General features: G+C 34.9%; 1 protein-coding gene across 1 annotated transcript; it reads right to left on the minus strand.

The window, feature by feature from the left end:
- Positions 1-546: 546 nt before the first annotated feature.
- On the minus strand, positions 547-19,944 carry LOC123563534 (UBX domain-containing protein 8-like). Its single transcript, XM_053532844.1, has 7 exons — positions 19,789-19,944; positions 17,444-17,578; positions 16,973-17,052; positions 16,485-16,607; positions 14,686-14,817; positions 7,951-8,067; positions 547-6,534 (listed from the first exon to the last, which is right to left on the minus strand). Exons 1-7 carry the CDS (start codon positions 19,865-19,867, stop codon positions 6,379-6,381), a joined length of 822 nt encoding a protein of 273 aa, XP_053388819.1. The 5' UTR covers positions 19,868-19,944; the 3' UTR covers positions 547-6,378.
- Between the last annotated feature and the right edge of the window lie 194 nt (positions 19,945-20,138).

A 20,138-nucleotide genomic window follows, 5' to 3' on the forward strand; every position in this document is an offset into this window, starting at 1 on the left:
GACCCTAGGTGCTTCTACAGGCATTATTTCATCATAGGCAGGCACCTTGGCAGAGCCACCAACCTTCCATAAGCCAGCTGGATGCCATCCTCACATGAAAAGAACTCTTCACCCCAGTGACGCTCGGACCCACATCTATGAGAAGGCAAGTGATTTGAAGTCCTTGACCTACATAAGTCATACTTCTCTGATTAATTTGTAGAGACTCTCAAGTTATAACTAGTACAGAACTAAGCTTAACTGACATTGTTAAATATGACTAGATGTTTTATCACCTTTCCTAAAATAAGTTTCCGTTCTGGAGTTTTTTTTATAATATAATAGATCATTGCCACACAAATTTATTCAAAAGAAGTAGGAAATACTTTTGACAGTTGTTATCTTGTTTGAAAATATATATTTTACCCTGTATGACATTTACTATCTATGGTCTTTCTCACAGAGAACATCAAACATCTGTTACTCCCCTGAAAGACATTAATTTCATCAACCATTTTTTCCTTAAATAAAACAGCTTCAAGTGAACAAAAAGAAGATATAAAACTGTTGTTGGTTTCAAATATTTATTTATAAACAAGAGGGTCATGATGACCCTGAATCGCTCACCTGAGTAATATGAGCTACATGTTTCAAATGTCAAACTGATGATAAAATATTAAGAAAGTCAGTAGGTCATATTTATGGTCAATGAAATTCGGTTTTAGATTTGTGTGCAAAACTGTGTCTGTCGTCAAAATTTCAAGTCTGTATCTTAAACAAGAGGGTCATGATGACCCTGGATCTCTCACCTGAGTAATATGAGCTACATGTTTCAAATATCAAACTGATGATAAAATATTAAGAAAGTCAGTAGGTCACATTCATGGTCAATGAAATTCAGTTTTACGATTTGTGTGCAAAACTGTGTAAGTCATCAATATTTCAAGACTGTATCTTAAAAAACAAGTAGGTCAGTAGGTCAAGGTCACAATCAAGTGACATCATATTACTTGGGGTCATCAGGTAATTATAATTAAATAGTCTTGGAAATAGGATCAGATGATTTTTTAAATATTTTTCCTATATAACTCACATAACTAATTGACCCCAGGGCGGGGCCTCTTTTAACCCCAGGGGCATAATTTGAACAATTATGGTAGAGGACTACTAGACAATGCATCATACCAAATATCAAAAGCCTAAGTCGTATGGTTTCTGACAAGAAGATTTTTAAAGCTTTTTCCTATATATGTCTATATAAAACTTGGGACCCCCAGGGCAGGGCCTCTTTTCGCCCCAGGGGTACAATTCAAATAATTTTGGTTGAGGATCATAAGACAATGCTACAAACCAAATATCAAAGGTCTAAGAGTTGTGGTTTCAGACAAGAAGATTTTTAAACTTTTTTCCTATATAAGTCTATGTAAAACTTGCGACCCCCGGGGCAGGGCCATATCTGACCCTAGGGAGATAATTTGAAGAGTCTTGGTAGAGGACCATTAGATGATGCTACATACCAAATATCAAAGCCCTAGGCAATGTGGTTTTGTACAAGAAGATTTTCAAAGTTTTCCCTATATAACTCTATATAAACCATGTGACCCCCGGGGCAGGGTCATATTTCACCCTAGGGGGATAATTTGAACAATCTTGGTAGAGGACCATTAGATGATGCTACATACCAAATATCAAAGCCCTAGGCAATGTGGTTTTGTACAAGAAGATTTTCAAAGTTTTCCCTATATAACTCTATATAAACCATGTGACCCCCGGGGCAGGGTCATATTTCACCCTAGGGGGATAATTTGAACAATCTTGGTAGAGGACCACTAGACGATGCTTAATACCAAATACAAAAGCCCTAGGCCATCTGGTTTTGTACAAGAAGATTTTCAAATTTCCCTATATAACTCTATATAAACCATGTGACCCCCGGGGCAGGGCCATATTTAACCCTAGGAGGATAATTTGAACAATCTTGGTAGAGGACCACTAGATGATGCTACATACCAAATATCAAAGCCCTAGGCCATCTGGTTTTGTACAAGATGATTTTCAAAATTTTCCCTATATAAGTCTATATAAATCATGTGACCCTCGGGGCAGGGCCATATTTGACCCTAGGGGGATAATTTGAATAATTTTGGCAGAGGACTACTAGATGATGCTACACACCAGATATCAAAGCCCTAGGCCCTGTGGTTTTGGACAAGAAGATTTTTAAAGTTTTTCCTTTTGGTTGCCATGGCAACCAGAGTTCTGCTTGGAATTCAATTCTTTGAACAATTTTGAAAGTGGGCCACCCAAGGATCATTCCTGTGAAGTTTGGTGTAATTCTGCCCAGTAGTTTTCAAGAAGAAGATTTTTTTAGGAAATGTTGATGGACGGACATCGGACGACGCACGCCGGACATTGAGCGGTAACAATAGCTCACCATGAGCCTTTGGCTCAGGTGAGCTAAAAACAAGAAAGTAGGTCAGTAGGTCAAGGTCACAGTCAAGTGACATCATATTACTTGGGGTCATCAGGTAATTATAATTAAACAGTCTTGGAAATAGGATCAGATGATTTTTTAAGTATTTTGCCTATTTAACTCACATAATAACTAAGTGACCCTAGGGCGGGGCCTCTTTTAACCCCAGGGGCATAATTTGAACAATTTTGGTGGAGGACTACTAGACAATGCACCATACCAACTACCAAAAGCCTAGGTCGTATGGTTTCAGACAAGAAGATTTTTAAAGCTTTTTCCTATATAAGTCTATATAAAACTTGGGACCCCCAGGGCAGGGCATCTTTTCACACAAGGGGTACAATTTGTACAATTTTGGTTGAGGACCATAAGACAATGCTACAAACCAAACATCAAAGGTCTAAGTGCTGTGGTTTCAGACAAGAAGATTTTTAAACTTTTTTTCCTATATAAGTCTATGTAAAACTTGCGACCCCCGGGGCGGGGCCATATTGGACCCTAGGGGGATAATTTGAACAATCTTGGTAGAGGACCACTAGATGATGCTACATACCAAATATCAAAGCCCTAGGCCATGTGGTTTTGTACAAAAAGATTTTCAAAGTTTTCCCTATATAAGTCTATATAAACCATGTGACCCCCAGGGTGGGGCCATATTTGACCCTAGGGGGATAATTTGAACAATTTTGGTAGAGGACCACTAGATGATGCTACACACCAGATATCAAAGCCCTAGGCCCTGTGGTTTTGGACAAGAAGATTTTTTAGGTTTTTCCTTTCGGTTGCCATGGCAACCAGAGTTCTGCATGGAATTCAATTCTTTGAACAATTCTGAAAGGGGGCCACCTCAGGATCATTCCTGTGAAGTTTGGTGTAATTCTGCCCAGTGGTTTTCAAGAAGACGATTTTTTTAGAAATTGTTGACGGACGATGGACATCAAGCGGTCACAATAGCTAACCTTGTCACTTCGTGACAGGTCAGCTAAAAAGAATAAACTTTTATGTTACATAAACAATGACATTATTGCTACACTTGGGTCAAATTTTCCTGCCCTTATTATTACAAACTTTGCAAAAAAATTTACACTTAAAATTTGTAAAAAGAATAATTTGATTTCTAGGTGCATTAATTTCAGAATTTAAATTTGATGAATACACAGTCTGTGCCATTTTAGCTGTCTCAATTGTATATATCTAATTTTTTGTTAACAATTTAAAAGAAAATAAGATTTTGATTTCTAGGTGCATTAATTTCAGAATTTAAATTTGATGAATACAGAGTCTGTGCCATTTTAGCTGTCTCAATTGTATATTTTCCACTTTTTTGTTAACAAAAAAAATCACTAAATTTTGGACCAGGCAGGTCCTGATACAGCAACAAAAACTAATTCATGTCAAAAATGTTAGCAATTAAAACATGTGCATAGAAAATCTATCACAGCTGCAAAACTAGTGTGAAAGTTAACAAAAACTCTAAAACATGTATGGTCTTTAAATCACTACCAACTTAAACATTGTAAACAAATGATATGACAAATAAAAACATTAACAAAAACAAGAACACACTGTGGAGGAAAATGTTTCTAAAGAATATTATGATTTTGCACAAACGAGGGACATTCTGATTCAAAAGGTAATGGGGCATCGACACGTGATAATTCAAGCTTCCAAAAGCTTGTGTTGTCTTGTTTGTATATCAGACTTGTAAATAAAAATTTCTTGACTTGATACCAATGTCACTTTAATATTCTTTACCATTCTGAGATACTGAATAGAGTTTTACCATGCACTGATTCAGTTTCACAAGCAAACATTTAGCCACACGGAATCCAGAATATAAAAATGTCTTCAAATGTCTTTCTCATGTTTAAAGTTTAATTGAAGACCAAAGTCATTTTGATTGGTATCAATGAAGGCAAGGATTTCAATAAAATATGTGATTAGCAGCATTTTATTCTGGTGAACTGATATCTTGGTATAATGTTGATATCACTCAAAAGGTATGAAAATTTTAATAAATTACCTAACAAAATGCGCTGTACATAGTCAGACAAACTTTTTACATAAAGTCTCCTTATATTTTGAATTGACAGTTTTATTTGTATGCAATAAGCCTACTATTTGTGTTCTGCGGAATATCTCTGATGCAAAAAATATCCACATTTCAGTACTTTACATGATTCCTTACATAAACTGCTCATCTATAGTTTGTGCTATATAACCAGCCTATATCCAGCACATGTTTACTAGACTATTAAGTCAAATGTTTAGAAACAAAACTGTGAAAATTGATTTCTGATGTCATGTAAAAAAACACTTATTAAAGCTACTTGCCCAGTTTGGGTGAATTTTTTTACATGTTCATGTCCACCAAATTTGGTGCAGAATGTATTTATATCACTGAAAAATGATAAAGTGGGTGAAATAGAAGTTAGATATTAGTAAACAAGAGCTGTCAGTGGACAGCGCGCTCGACTATTCTCAGGGCTTGATAGTATAATATCAGCTACAAGTAACACTTTAACATTACAATAAGTATATTCTAAGTCGAAAAGAGGCCATAATTCCATCAAAATGCTTGATAGAGTTGCCTCCTCCTTTTTACAGACTGAGGTCATGATGGTAAACAAGTATGCAAAATATGAAAGCAATATCTCAATGGACTTTGAAAATATTTGGGGTGGTACACAAACTTTAACATTGTTCTAAGTCGAAAAGGGGCCATAATTTAGTCAAAATGCTTGATAGAGTTGCCTCCTCCTTTTTACAGACTGGGGTCATGATGGTAAACAAGTATGCAAAATATGAAAGCAATATCTCAATGGACTTTGAAAATATTTGGGGTGGTACGCAAACTTTTAACATTCGTGTGACGCTCACGCTCACACTAAAGCTAACACTCACGCCGACGCCAGGGCGAGTAAGATAGCTCCCCTATTCTTCGAATAGTCGAGCTAAAAGTGCAAGAATAATGTAAATTTTCTGCATCATTTCAAAAGCATTGCAACAGTTCACTACCTTCTGCTCAATATTTTTTATTAATAGAAAGAATATCTTGCAAAAATGTTAAATGTCAATACATTTGCACCACCAGTCACTATCAGAGTACTCACTTTTTATAGATTTTTGAGAGAAATTATTTTTCGCCTAAAATGTGTGGGTTAGTCCCTTTAAATGGCTTGCCATTCAATAGTCAAAACCAGTCTTCAGTCCTTCGGACCTTGGACAACAGTTTTGACTACTGACCAGCAAGCCATTCAGTAAGTATATACACTTAAAACTGCCAAAGAAAAAAGAACATTCTAGACAGTAATACTAATAAACAATACATACTTATCAAATCTTCTAATGCAACACATCTAAAATATTACCTTGAGTACATTTCTGAAATTCGGCATACCCTTATACAATGATATGGCAGATGTCTTTGAGAAATTCAATAAAATAAATTATAGTCACCATATAGACTTTTCTATGTTGCATTAGCAAACGGGGCTAATGTAAGGGAGGCTATGCATATAACTAATTAACAAATTCCAAATAGGGTTGTTTCCCTTCCCTTGCATGGCAACACAATGCAGCATTATTAAATACATAAAATAATGATAATTTAATTGATTTGTACAATCCTATGAAATCTCAACTAAAAGTGTTTCAAAACATTTTGGTTATCTGGAAAAATATCACAACATAAAAACGCTCTTAATGAAAAAGCCCTCCTTTAAAACACTAATATATAGCAACTTTATTAGTTTTTGTGGCACTGTATTTCAGCTTCTCTCCTTTTTGCAGTAACTGCTTAAAACAAAAGTTAACGTAAAAAAATAAAAATAAAACAATCTTAAAACATGTTCAGTCAGTTTAAATAATGAGATACAATTTACTTTAAGCACTATTACTGGCAGTTATAGGGCAAGATTGTTTTATTAATTTTCTTCAACATATAGCAATGTCCGTTTTTCAAACTTAAGTTGTTTGAGTGTCTTCTGGGAACAATCTGTGAGTGGTTTCCGTGGATACGCGCTTGTCAAGGTATAATAAGCTTCATTAAATCCCAGTGTTGTCATGTAGTCTATGATTGCCTGCAAATATATAAAAGTGACTTTTCTAGGTATTGAGTCTATAATGAGACTTTAACTGAAGCAGATATATCCGTGTGTAAACACTGATCTGTATTATTTTAGCATAAAAACCACAACATTTAATGTTTATTTTAATGTGAAAATAAAATGCATTTATTGTACATGTAGATCTGTTATATTTTATTATTCTGACATGAAAATAAATTGCATTTATTGTAATTATTTCTAAAATTTTAACACAACATTAAAGTACATTATCATTCCGCATGTGGTATGATTTTTTCTTCTACTGGCATATGTCTGTCAGATACATACCCTATACATTTGTATACGTATATACATTATACATATATATACATATCACAGATATAAACTGCAATGTCAGTAAATAGAGGATATCAGTTTGTTTCAGAGTAAGATCTATATATATTTCACAGAGAGAACATCATATGCGATATTTTCATGAGTGGCACAGCCACAAGTGAAAATGAAAATTATACTATTCACAAGTGAAATATTTTTCGATCTTACTCTGAAACAGACAAAGTTTCTTTTTACTTTGTGTATTTTCCATGGTTTCAAACAAATTATATCCGTTTACCCGTGCAATGTCACATGCATCGCATCATGACATCATGATATCTATGTAGAAAAACTGTCAAATAGTTCTATGATGTTTCAAGATTTCTTTCAGATTTTATAACGATGGAACGTTATAAGTATCTTACATGACTGCCTGTGTAGGACCATTTTTTCCCTACCGAAGGGACAGTGTGGAATAGAAAACCGAGTTTTTTCATCCTGTTCTGAGGGTTGGGAAAAACAGCTGTCTTACACACCCAGACATGTAAGATCATTTTTCTTGCCTTTCACGTTCAAACTAGATTGTGGTGATAAACAGATTTGGGTACTTCCTGGCATTAATTTTATAGTTAATGACGTCACAGTAGTGCCAGTACTATGTGACAACACCTAAGTGCCCGCTATTTAAGACAAGGTTTTTTCATAGGGAAAGACAGGAATATCTATCCCTGGTGCATGCTCAGACAATGTATACTTTCCCCGCTAGATAGGCAAGAAATATCTTTATGATGCTATAAGTATTTTTATACACTTAAAATCTTTACTGAAGTATATTTTGCAAGGAATTTCCAATTTTTAATAATTCTTATTCTTTTGCATTCAAGTGTTTGAAACAGTGAAAATATCAATTTTATTTCAATGATAAACTTCAGTATTTCACGGAAAAGCAAAGAATAAAATTCTGTGTACTTGCAAATTCATTACAACATTTTACCACAACGTTGTCACTGTATTAAGAGTCCACTGTATTCATTCACCCGTAAGTCTTGAACTTAGAAACTTACATTTCCACTGATCTAGCAGTGTTATATATAATTTAAGGATGGTACTCGCCTGTAATGGGCTTGAACTTAGAAACCTCCTTGACTTCCTCTGATCTAGAGGTGTATGTAATGTAACTGTTATGCATTCACCATCTTCTTCATCTGGTTCACCGGGCAACTCAATCACCTGAAACCATGAGAAAATCTTTAATTCAGGTCCATTAATATTGGTAGATCTTGGCAATAAGAGGAACAGAATTATATATTATCAAAAAGAGAACTGCTGTGCTGAGCAAAATACATCAGAAGCAATGTGCCTATCAAATATTAGGATCATACGTCATTGAGGTGACTAAGTGAAAACTAAATGTAGAGACAAAAGGACAACCAACATAATCACATTATACATCCATTTAAACACTTAGTATGAAAGTGACAATGACCGTTGACTACTAAAGAAACCTCAAAATCAAAATGGTTCTTTCTGTACTTACGATGATAGTGTCCTTAACCTTTGACCCACTGACCTCAATCCATCACAGGTCAATCACTATCCAATGGCAATGTGCTCTCCAAGATTAAGGGGTTGTAGGTTAAATAATTAAAAAAAATATAATATGAAACAGTTTTTATACAGTCACTTTGACATTGACCTTTGACCCTATCTCCTCAAAATCAAAAGGAGGTCTTCTAATGCACATGAGCCATATGGCTGTCAAATTTGATGATCCTGAAAAGGGTTCTCAAGTGGTTTTTGTTGCAACGGTTACTGTGATCTTGACTTTTGACCCGCTGTCCTCCAAATAAATTGGGATCATGTCCCTCAAGATACTGAGTTGAAAGTCTTCTTGTAACTAAGAATAACACAGTAACACACAAACAAGAGGCCCAAATAGGACTAAGTCACTCCCCAATGTGATCTTGGCCTTTTAAAAAGTATCTAAGCATAACAGGGGTCATGCACTGCCCAGGTGCCATGTACCTGCAAAGTTTGAATTCATACGTCTTGGGGTTCTCAAGATTCGAGCTAAATTGTTTTCATACTAAAAATCAATGTTCCATTGACCAACTGACCTAAAAGTCAATACAGGTCAACAACTGTCCATGAACAATATGCATTCATAGGTTAAAGCATAATGTAAGTTACTGCACAAAAAAAGTATTGCCAGACAGATGGACAACCAGCATCTTAACATAACATTGAGCACATTAAAAATGAACATTTGGGCCAGCATCTTCAACTGGGCTTCAGTGAAAGAAGAATAACACAATAATACACAAACAAGAGGCCCAAATGGTCCTAAGTTGCTCACCTGAAGAGGAACTTGACTACCTGACCTTGCTTCTGACAAGTTGGGTGAACATAATCGGAGACGTTCATTCAAATAAAATTTAGTTATTGGAAGTTTTTTTCTATATTTTGCTGTAACAGCTCATTAGTTACCATTAAACTTCAAGATAAGAAGTTATTGTTTTTTATCATTATTATCATCATTTTCATATACATGTATAAAAATTACACAATAAAACAATGTAAATAACATATTTCATGATGTTTTAACGTGACTTTATAGATGTTTAAACAAACCACAGGATAAACAATGAACTCCCTTATACAAAAACAAAAAATAAAAAATAAACAGATGAAATAAGATAGATTTTGAAACCACAAACAGTTTCCTACAACCATTTTAATCGAAATTACAAGAAAGGATTAGTGAAGTTTGTAGAAAGGGTTCACAAAAAATTCTGCATGAATAATATATATAATAGTTACCGAAGTTTTCAATGCACTAAAAGATAAGAAGTTAATTTTTTATTTATTTTTTCAGCTCTGGTGTCCCCTAAAAAGTACCAAGCACAACCATTTGAATAAATTTGAGAGAGGACCTTACAATGACACTACAGACCAAGTCTGATGATAATCTATCAAGCGGTTCATGAGAGGTTTTTCTATTTTCACCTCTAGTAGCCCATAAAAGGGGCCCCTAAAAGGAGATAAGTGACCACACTTTAACATTAGAGGACCTTACAATGATGCTACAGACAAAGCTTTATAAAGATCCAGAAGATGTCACTTATAGTTTTTTTTTGTTTTTTTTTCATTTTAACTGTAGCAGCCACTAAAATGGCCAAACATCCCTACTTGAAAATATTTGGGACAGGACCTTACAGTGATGCTACAAACCAATTAAGTTTGTTGAATGTTCATCAGGCTCCTGAGAAGAATTTTTATCTTTAGCCCTAGTGTCCTCAATGAGGGGCTTAATGCCCCCATCTGAACAAAACTGGCAGAGGACCCTAATATAATAATGCTACAAACTAAGTTTGATGAAGATCCATCATGCGGTTCATGACAAAAAAAATCTTTTAACAGTACATGTATTTCTTATTTTAGCTCTAGGGGTCCCTAAAAGGGACTAAGTGCCACCAAATGAACAGGAGAGGACCCTATAATGATGCTACAGATCAAGTTTGATGAAGATCCATCAGTTGGTTCATGAGAGGAAGTCGTTTAAAGGCTCTGGCAGCCATTAAAAACAGCCAAGGTGAACCATTTGAACAAAGTTGATAAAGGTTCATGCAAGGATGCTAGAGACAAAGTTCGGTGTAAATCTGACTAGCAGTTTCAGAGGAAAAGATGTTTAAGAAAAAATGTTGACGCAGGATGCCAGACCATCCACCTATACTAATAGCCGATCCTTAGCAAAGTTCAATTGAGCTAAAAAAAACCTTAAAATATATTATGTGGAATGAATGTAGTAAGTGCAGCAAATAAAACATTTCACCTGTCACGTATACATGGTAAATATAGGTAAATTGTATTGTAAACAATATATGGAAGAATAATATCAATTTTAAAATTTTCTTCTTTCATGTCATGCAATTAAGCCCTTGCCCAAATTATTTTTTAATCATTTACCCATAAATTTAAACCTTATGAGAATATCTCTACTAAAAGTGAAAAAAGGAAGTTGTAAAGGCTGATAGAAAATCATACATCATATCATTCTATGGTTATTTTATCTATACACTGACACACATATTAATGCATATACAGCTTAATATGTGGACTAGTTTAAGGACACCGCTTGTAAAAAATGTCTTTAACAATTTCAGATTAATGTTCTTATACTACACAATTTTTTTAATTCATTGATATAAGCTACATCAAGCCAGGACCTACTATATATCCAGATTGTGACCCCCATTCATATCAGTTTTCGTTAAAGATATTAAAATGAAACAAATTGAAGGTTACTACTGATAACATTAGATGACAGCATGTCTATGTTTATCACCTGCATATACCTATATTCTAAATATATATAAAGAAAAAAACCCAAAAAGTCAAAAATTATACCATTGAACTTACAAACTTTACTTTATCCACATTATCTTCAACATGTTTTGATAATCATAAACTAAACAAGTGAAGACCCAACTTCAAATCATTATGTCACAAGTCACTGACCCCTTGCTGATCAAAGTCTACACCACAAGGTCATGCTGTGTGAAACTGCTTTCCACTGTGTAAGGTGATGTTTGACCAGGTCAGTGCGCCATGAACGTATATCATGGAAGAAAAACTTTCAAGGATATATTGAAATGTGGTCTGGATCTCACTGAACTTCAGCATTTACAACAAGATGTCATCAAAATGGTCACCCACAATGTCACTGCTGCAAAACATGGTACCTCAATAAGCCAACAGGAAAAATGACAACAGACAGAAACTCTCTTTTACCATGAAATTCATTCTCCAAGCAGTATACTATTCTTTTCTTTTTCTGCATTTAAACAACCTTTTTCTTCCCCAAATACAATGTACTTTTCTTCTGTCTCAACATCTTCCCTACTCCAGTAAGCTTCCCACTCCCCAAGTACTATGTACTTTTCTTCTGTCTCAATGTTCGCTCTCTCTTAATAAGTTTTCCCTTCCTCAAATACAATGTACTTCTGTCTCTCTGTTTCACTTCTCCTGTAAGCTTGCTAATCAACAATACAACATACATTCCTTCTGTCTTGTTTCCCCTAGCACACTTTTCTCTCTTTTTCTCTTTACTTGATTCTCTGTTTTCTCTCTAGATTCCTCACTAGATACTTCTACTACTACAGATTCTGATTTTTTTCCCCATCCTAATAACTTGCCCCTATTTTTAATAATAATGCCCTTCCTCATACGTCCACTATATTCCTGCTTTCTTGATACCCTTTTCTCTGCCATAAAAACATATTCCTCTCAGAACCTCTTAGTACCAATGTATTATTGCCATCCCATCCTGATATTGAAACTCTTGTCAACTCTGGTACTTTGTACTCTGCAAAATACCTTTCCCTTTTTTCATGGCAGCAGGCCCCTTTCTCTCCCAAGCCCTAAATATTTATTGTAACTCAATATGTATCAAAGCTCTGTCCTATCAACATATAAAATGGGACCTTAAATTTTAATGAATAAATTTTTCCACATCATGCATATAAATGCACTTAGGTTAGCCGATTCAGCCAAACAAAAAATTATGAAAAAGCTGTGCATTAATTTAAACTATGCGACACAGATTACAGATACTGTGATAGGTTGAATGAGATTGAATGAAGTGTTAATTGTAAATTTTTACTAGCGTTTATCTAGTTAACTGTTACAATGACCTAAAATGTGTTGGAAAAAAACTGAGAAAGGCAAGGTCAGCATAACATAAATTACATGTCAATCTTTCAACTAAATAATTCCTAAAGCTTGCATTTATCAATGGTTTATAGTCATACCTTAAACTCAAATATATATACTATAAAAACACTGCAGTCTATTATGTTTCATAAAAAGTTTTAAAACATTTGAATATAATATTAACAAGAGACCCTTGGTGGTCCTGTATCACTCAAATGAATACATATCATTTAAAAACAAAACCTAGCTTGTCAAGTCATACTGTCCTCTACCATGGATACTTAAAATATTCTCAAAAAGTTGTCCGCCTTTAAAAATGAATTCCATTTGTAAAGAAATAAAAGTAAACAATTGCTAAAAACTACGTTCCATCTGCTTATGTGAAATTTTAGCACTGGAAAATTATTGCAAATGCATCAATTTGAACGAAGATATGTCACAGTTCTTTCAAAATGGTGAGTTTTTAAAGGGACTAAACTGTCAGAAAGTGTAGCCCCTTTATGCAGTCCTTTAATGGAATTCAATGTATATATATCAGTACAATTGTTTTGTAGAGTAAAATACATGTTTTAAACGCTGTTCAATTTTCATGTGAAACAACCATTTCTTTCTATGATTTGATGTTGTTTGAATTTTTTTCTCAAAATGTAAGACTAAGCATTAATGTATCTTCTTATATACATCAGCGACTTGTATGGGTACATGTATTTCAATATACCATCACAATTTTATCACCAAGATGACACATTACGCCAAATTCAATTTAGAACAGCAATTAAGATTGCTTAATCTTTAGCCTGCAAATGATTCTGCCTTTGTGTCCGTGCATGCTGATCTTGCACTGCACTGTTTGCTATTCAGTCAGTAAATTTTCAGTGAACACCCCTTCAAATAATAAATGTTATTGCCCAAATTGAGTGAAAGACCAGTCCATGTCAGAAATTTAGCAGGTTAATAAAGCAAACATTTCAGATCATGTCTCTATAACTTAAAGACAACACTGTCATAACCTGGGTGTATTTATCAATAGCGGCTGAGACACCTTTTAAAAACTTTTTTTTATAAACAATTATAGTCATTATAACAATGTAATCAAGAAAAAACTTTCTAAATCTATTAAAAAATGACAGAAATCTGGAGATGTGCACTTATAAAGGTAGTCAATCTAGTTTTGACACAGTATAAGATTTAACTGAAACATGATATATTTAGGGCTTAATAGTTGTTAGATTTTCAATGGAGGTATTTCCTTATGCAAGAGAGAGTATATTTAACGGGATTGCAATGTGTATACACATGAACTTAAATGTGCTTTGTCATTTCTATTTACAAAACGGCAACATAAATATGAAAACTGAAACAGTTTTTGTCCTGTAAGATGTACTGAGAAAAGTCACTTATAATACCATTGTTTGAAAAAAGTGAGGGAATTTATTAGAACATTTTTTTCTGTTTAAGTATTTAGTTCTAGAAAAATTTATTCTATTAAATGTACTGAAAATTGTTTAAGTACATAAATAAAAACAACAATTTAACTTAAATATGTACAATAATTTCGTATGCTGCAGGTGCACCACAAAGTGTTGTACCTTGATCGATCTTAACTAAAACTGACAATATTTTACTTAATCACGGTTTACATGTCACATGTATCAAACTCTTTTTGGGGTGGGGGCGGGGGGAAATACACTTTTATACATTACTTAACAATCCAAAAATTTATACCCATCTTTAAATCCAATTATTTTCGGTAATTCTATTCCAGATCAAATATCTTATACACCGTTTTGCAGGTAAATAAATTATTTCACAAATAAAATGCAGGTATCTGATATGCCTGCCCGTTCAACTGAACTGTTTGCCCGGCTGACAAAAGTACAAATTCAACAACAAATTGTTGGATGTAGGGAAGTCCTCCCAAAAAAACGAAGGGAAATTTTTCAAAAGTGGCCCTTAATTAAGATATGAACCACACAAATCAAATAGAAGAATATCCATGTTGGCACCAGGATACACAGTGAGTTTATGTTAAATAAAATTCAGAGTTGTTGAACTTAGAGGCAATTTAGCAACAGCTGATATATCTGCTGTAGTGTGCAGCCATTATACAGAAAAGTTGAAATAAAATAGACTCACCCTCCTCTTCTTTTCTGGTTCTGATTCAGGCTTTGGTCTATGCAACACAACATCTGGCGGTAGTCGTCGCCTTTCACGTGCATCTTCATTTATATTCTCTCTGCGACTGTTACGATCTGGTATCTCGTCATCCTAAATACAACACAAAACAAAATTTAATTCTAGGTGAAAGTGTGTGTAATTAGTGCATATTAAATCACAGGAAGGATTTAAAGCTGTAATTAATCAATGAAATATTTGACGGCCACTGTCAATTATCATATAAGTTAATTCTGCCAAAAACTGCTACTCTGTTTATTTTGTATGGATAATGCATGTTTTAGTGCTATAACATCTGCAGAATCCCGAGGGATTAGTTGGTGGGTTCTGAAGATGCCTATAACACAAAATGTACATGCGCTAAAACTATTCTAGCATAAAACATGTAAAAACTAATAATTGACTATATTCTCCCACAACGTAACTATGTTTCTATGAAATGCGCAGGAATGTCTGCATTGTTTTATCACGTTGACATAATTTTTTTTTTAATTATCTGTTTTGGGGCTGTAATATGTTTACGCTTTGCCAAGGAACGTTCATATTATATAACTAGAAATTCTGTCCATAGGACACAGATGCCCCCACATACTGTGTCATCCACTACATAGCAAAAACTATCAAAGGGCCATAACTGCAGTAAAAATATTCACTGAAAACAATTCCTTCCTTTATGGTCATCTGTACATGAAGCTTGTTCATCTGTGAAAGTCTGAAGCAAATCAGGCTAATAATGTTGGAAGAGTTGGACACACAAGATTTTTCTCTATATTCCAAATATAGCAGAAACTATCACAGGGCCATTACTGAAGTAAAAATAGTCACAGAAAAAAGCCTTCTTTTATGGTCATTTGCACATCAAGCTTGTTTATCTTTGACAGTTTGAAGCAAATCATCTATTATATATTCCATAATATAGCAAAAACTATCAAAGGGCCGTAACTGTGGTAAAAAGTCACAGAAAAAAATCCTTCTTTCATGGTCACCTACACATCAAGCTTGTTCATATGTGAGGGAAGAGTTGGACACACAAGATTTTTCTCTATATTCTATATAGCAAAAACTATCAAAGGGCCATGATTGTTCAATTTACTGGCTCAATTTAAACAGTGTGATCTAAACCATTTCAAATGTGTATAAACTAGAAGTGAATTATATTTCTGTGAACAAGTTCATCAATTCAAAGGTTGAATAAACTAGAAATGCAGCACTACAACTTTTTCTATCCCTTTAAAAGAGTCTTACAGAATATTACATATATAACTGTTAACAGTCTAGTCCAACCACTATTAAATCATGGGCCTATATGTAAGGCCTGTGATGGTCTATATTAACAGTATGTCAATCTGAGCCAGACATCCCAACTCCCCCAATCTTATTGGGTTTCTCATGATTCTGGATGTAAAACCCGATTATCTCTATTTCTGTTAGGCCAAGGATTTACATTTGTATACAGTAACTTGTGCTAAACTTAATACTTTCAAATCATCTGCATGTCAGAGACAAATGAGCCGTGCCATGAGAAAACCAACATAGTGGGTATGCGACCAGCATGGATCCAGACCAGCCTGCGCATCCGCGCAGTCTGGTCAGGCTCCATGCTGTTCGCTTTTAAAGCCTATTGGAATTGGAGAAACTGTTAGCGAACAGCATGGATCCTGACCAGACTGCGCGGATGCGCAGGCTGGTCTGGATCCATGCTGGTCGCATACCCACTAAGTTGGTTTTCCCATGGCGCGGCTCAAATATTCTGAACTTACTTCCCCTAGCTGCTGCCCACTCCCTCTGAATGTATGACCCATTATGAGATTCAACTCCTCGTCCTGTTTTTGTCTCCTGGCTTCTTCCCGTGGAATTAAAATCCTTTCTTTGTAGCTTTCAACCTAATATTTGTGAAAGAAAGTAATTTAACGAAACAAACTAACATCAATATTCGGTCAATCCTAATTACCGGTACTGCCTTTTATCTATCCAAGATGAATCTAGGAAGGTTAACATAAGTAAAATTGAGGGTAAGTTGAGACTATGAGTCACAGACCAGAATTTAAAATGTATTTCAGAGCAATCTTAAATTAATATGTTTATTTAAAGGAAAAACTGTTTGTAGATCCTTGATAGGAGGGTTAACTCTTTCGAGCATAAAGATTTACAACATAAATCATATCAGTGCTAAATCTTACATCAGTTTTCGATAATATTCTTTTAAATGGTCAGCTTTACTGAACAGCAATGCTTCTTTCTTAAGTACCTTTTCATTTGTTTTATTCTGGATACATTGTCTATTTCTCTTCCGTTGATCTTCAAACCGCTGTTTACGTTCCTCTGGAACTGTGTAGAAAATACAATAACTTAACATATATTCACTATATGTATGTCATAAATGCAAGACAGAAAGAATAGAAAGAGCAAAAGTAAGGAGTAAGTGATTCAAATGCACTTATCCAAGCTGGTATTCATCAACATTTGAAGTGTAAAACATGCATAATATAATATTAGTAAAATATGTCTAATACTTCATTAAAAATTCAAGGGTTTCATTACTGATAGTTGAAGTTGCAAAGTAGATGGGTGTCTAGGGATCCTCCAGTTTAGAACTTTATTTTCTGAAGGAAAAGTAGGTTGGGCTTCAGACTACTATAGCAGGCAGAAATTCCAGCCCCAAGCTCTTAATGAAACCCCTGCTGATTAAAAGCCTGTGTTAAAACTGACAAAAAAGTACCTTCTGGAGTGGAAAGATGTGTACTTTGCTTGGCAAAAGCACAGTAGATCTTGTTCAATACAGAACATCCTATCCATATCAACACAGAATATATAAATAGTTTCACCACAGCATCCCAAAACACCACCGGAGATTCTGAAAAATATATAAATGTTTGAAGAATCTGTGTACAATTCATTTCTCTTCAGGTCTTTTGCCATCTCTAGTATTACATTATACTCTAGTACAAGTTATTTCAATATGGAAGCGAAAGTCTGCTGACATGTACACAATAAGATTGACCTCAAGAGGTACAGTTATTAAAAATTGGGACAATTAAAAAACTCATTCAGCTTAGTGTTAATTGTACTGTTGCTGTCTTGCCTACTTAAAATAAAACTTCTCTTAAATAAGGCCATTCTCTTAAACAAGGCCATCCCCAGACTCTGTGTGTCTCCCCCAAGGGCAACTGGAATCATACTAGGGGGTTTTATTCTCACATTATATTTTTAACACTATTGCAAGTAAGTGGAGGTGCACAACTTCATGTTCTGATAAGCTGAAGTTGTTAAATATCAGGACTCTACATTATGTAATTTTAGAGATAAGTACAACACAAAATTAGGTAAGAAGCATTACAAACCTAAATGAACACACAAAAAAACCCAGAGACTCACAGACTAGTGGACAGACAAGGACAAATCTAAATGTAAGAGACATAATGTCTTACAGTTCACAATGACACAGGTATGCTGAATGTTGAGTTGCTATTTTCTTCAAGGTCAAGGTCACTAGGGGGCCAGGACTCACCATGGGATGTAAATGAGCCTTTGAACTATCCTACAAGGTTTCAAAGCAATATATGTAACTGTTTTTGAGACATTGCAATTTTTGTGAATTTTCAAAGGCGTCAAAAAAATATAAAAAGAGCTAATTTCTGCAAGGTCAATGTATTAGGGGTCCAGAACTCTCCAAGGGGGTGTAAAATTCATTTTTGAACCATCCTACAAGGTTTCAAAGCTATGTATGTGACGATTTTTATGAAATTGTCATTTTTGTGAATTTTCAAAGGCGTCAAAAAAAATCTAAAAAAATGCTAATTTCTTCAAGGTCAAGGTCACTAGGAGGTCATGGCTCACCACGGGAGTGTAAAATGAGTTTTTGAACCATCCAATTTTAAGGATTGGCAACAGTTTCCTTGAAAGTGTTTTAAGAATGATGGGCTTGACCTTATCTGGCCCACAAGCCGTAATTATGAGGGTTCAGAGTTTGTTTTCATATTTTAAGGCTGGCAGGGATGCCGAGTCTTGTAATGTTTGGAATACTACAGGAAGGGGTAGAATTTTTTGGTGCGTCATCAGTCAGTTTACATTTAAAATATCTTCAAGGTATTTTTGATAAGCGCCCCTCTTTTATTTTCTTTCAGTCTGTACGAGTTGTAGTGGTTGTAGGTATATAAGGCCACTTCCAACAGCCTTGCTGTTGGGTTAACCCTTTAGCGACGTGGTTAGAGTGTCCACCTTCAGATCACGAGGTCCGGGGTTCGATGCCCGGTAGTCTGTGGTATTTTACTACAATGGCGACGAGGATGTTTGACGGATTCATGCATTTGGATGAGGCTAGAAACTGATAGTAGGTTCAGTTGATGCCTTGGGCTAGAAACTGATAGGAGGTTCAGTTGATGTCTCAGGCTAGAAACTGATAGGAGGTTCAGTTGATGCCTTTGGCTAGAAACTGATAGGAGGTTCAGTTGATGCCTCGGGCTAGAAACTGATAGGAGGTTCAGTTGATGCCTGGTCCTTCAATGTTAGAGAGAGGAATGTAGTGGTTGTAGGTATATAAGGCCACTTCCAACAGCCTTGCTGTTGGGTTAACCCTTTAGCGACGTGGTTAGAGTGTCCGCCTTCAGATCATGAGGTCCGGGGTTCGATCCCCAGTAGAGTCTGTGGTATTTTACTACAGAGTCTTCACCATTGGATTCCTTTTCTGTATATGGAAGAAGAAGAAGTATGTTTGACGTCCAAGAAATATAAATTACAATCAGAGGATTTGTTCAATTTTTTTAATTTTTAGAAGGCCTATCACGCCTTCTGATTATGTTCTTGAGATCAGTATGCCAAACATTTCCTGATGGTACATGTACTTATCAAGTATCTGTTAAATCCCAGTTTGCTTTTTACAGTGGGATATTTTGTACACTGGAGCTAATAAATGATAAAAATTTATCTTGATACCAATTATTTCACATTGTATTTGATGAATGTTCTAACTGACATTGCAATTATTTAACTCAATTCCAACTCTCAAAAGGTAGGCTGGTTATAAAACACTTTGTGAAAACTTAACAGCCGTCGTGAGCCGATTACCTATTTTACTGCATGATAACCATGCTATTGCTGCCGTTCCAGTTATTAAAAATGTCCACGTCCAATTAAGTTTAGGCATTTTAAATGACAACCACAATCTGGGTTTCCACTTTCACTTTCGTCTGGAAGAGTCAATACAGTAAGCTAAAATTTTCCATTCATACAGTATCCAAAAATATGTTATAGCTAGGATACAAACTATATCATTCCCGTATTTTTTATTACATACTTAGGAATACTAAGGTGCACAGCTATGATTTTCAATACAGAGTTTACAATGAACAGTAATAAACGGAGACTTTATTTTTATTTAGAACTAACTCTGCCTTACCTATTCAGTTATAGTGAGT

The sequence above is a fragment of the Mercenaria mercenaria genome, chromosome 2 (assembly GCF_021730395.1).
Source record: "Mercenaria mercenaria strain notata chromosome 2, MADL_Memer_1, whole genome shotgun sequence".
NCBI classification, from domain to species: Eukaryota; Metazoa; Mollusca; class Bivalvia; order Venerida; family Veneridae; genus Mercenaria; species Mercenaria mercenaria.

Coding starts and splice junctions, on each gene's coding strand:
- LOC123563534 (XM_053532844.1), bottom strand. CDS start 19,867: ATGCCTAAACTTAATTGGACGTGGACATTTTTAATAACTGGAACGGCA. Junction 17,579..19,788: donor GTTATCATGCAGTAAAATAG/GTAATCGGCTCA, acceptor TATATTTTTCAG/AATCTCCGGTGGTGTTTTGG. Junction 16,608..16,972: donor AGAATAAAACAAATGAAAAG/GTACTTAAGAAA, acceptor CACAAATATTAG/GTTGAAAGCTACAAAGAAAG.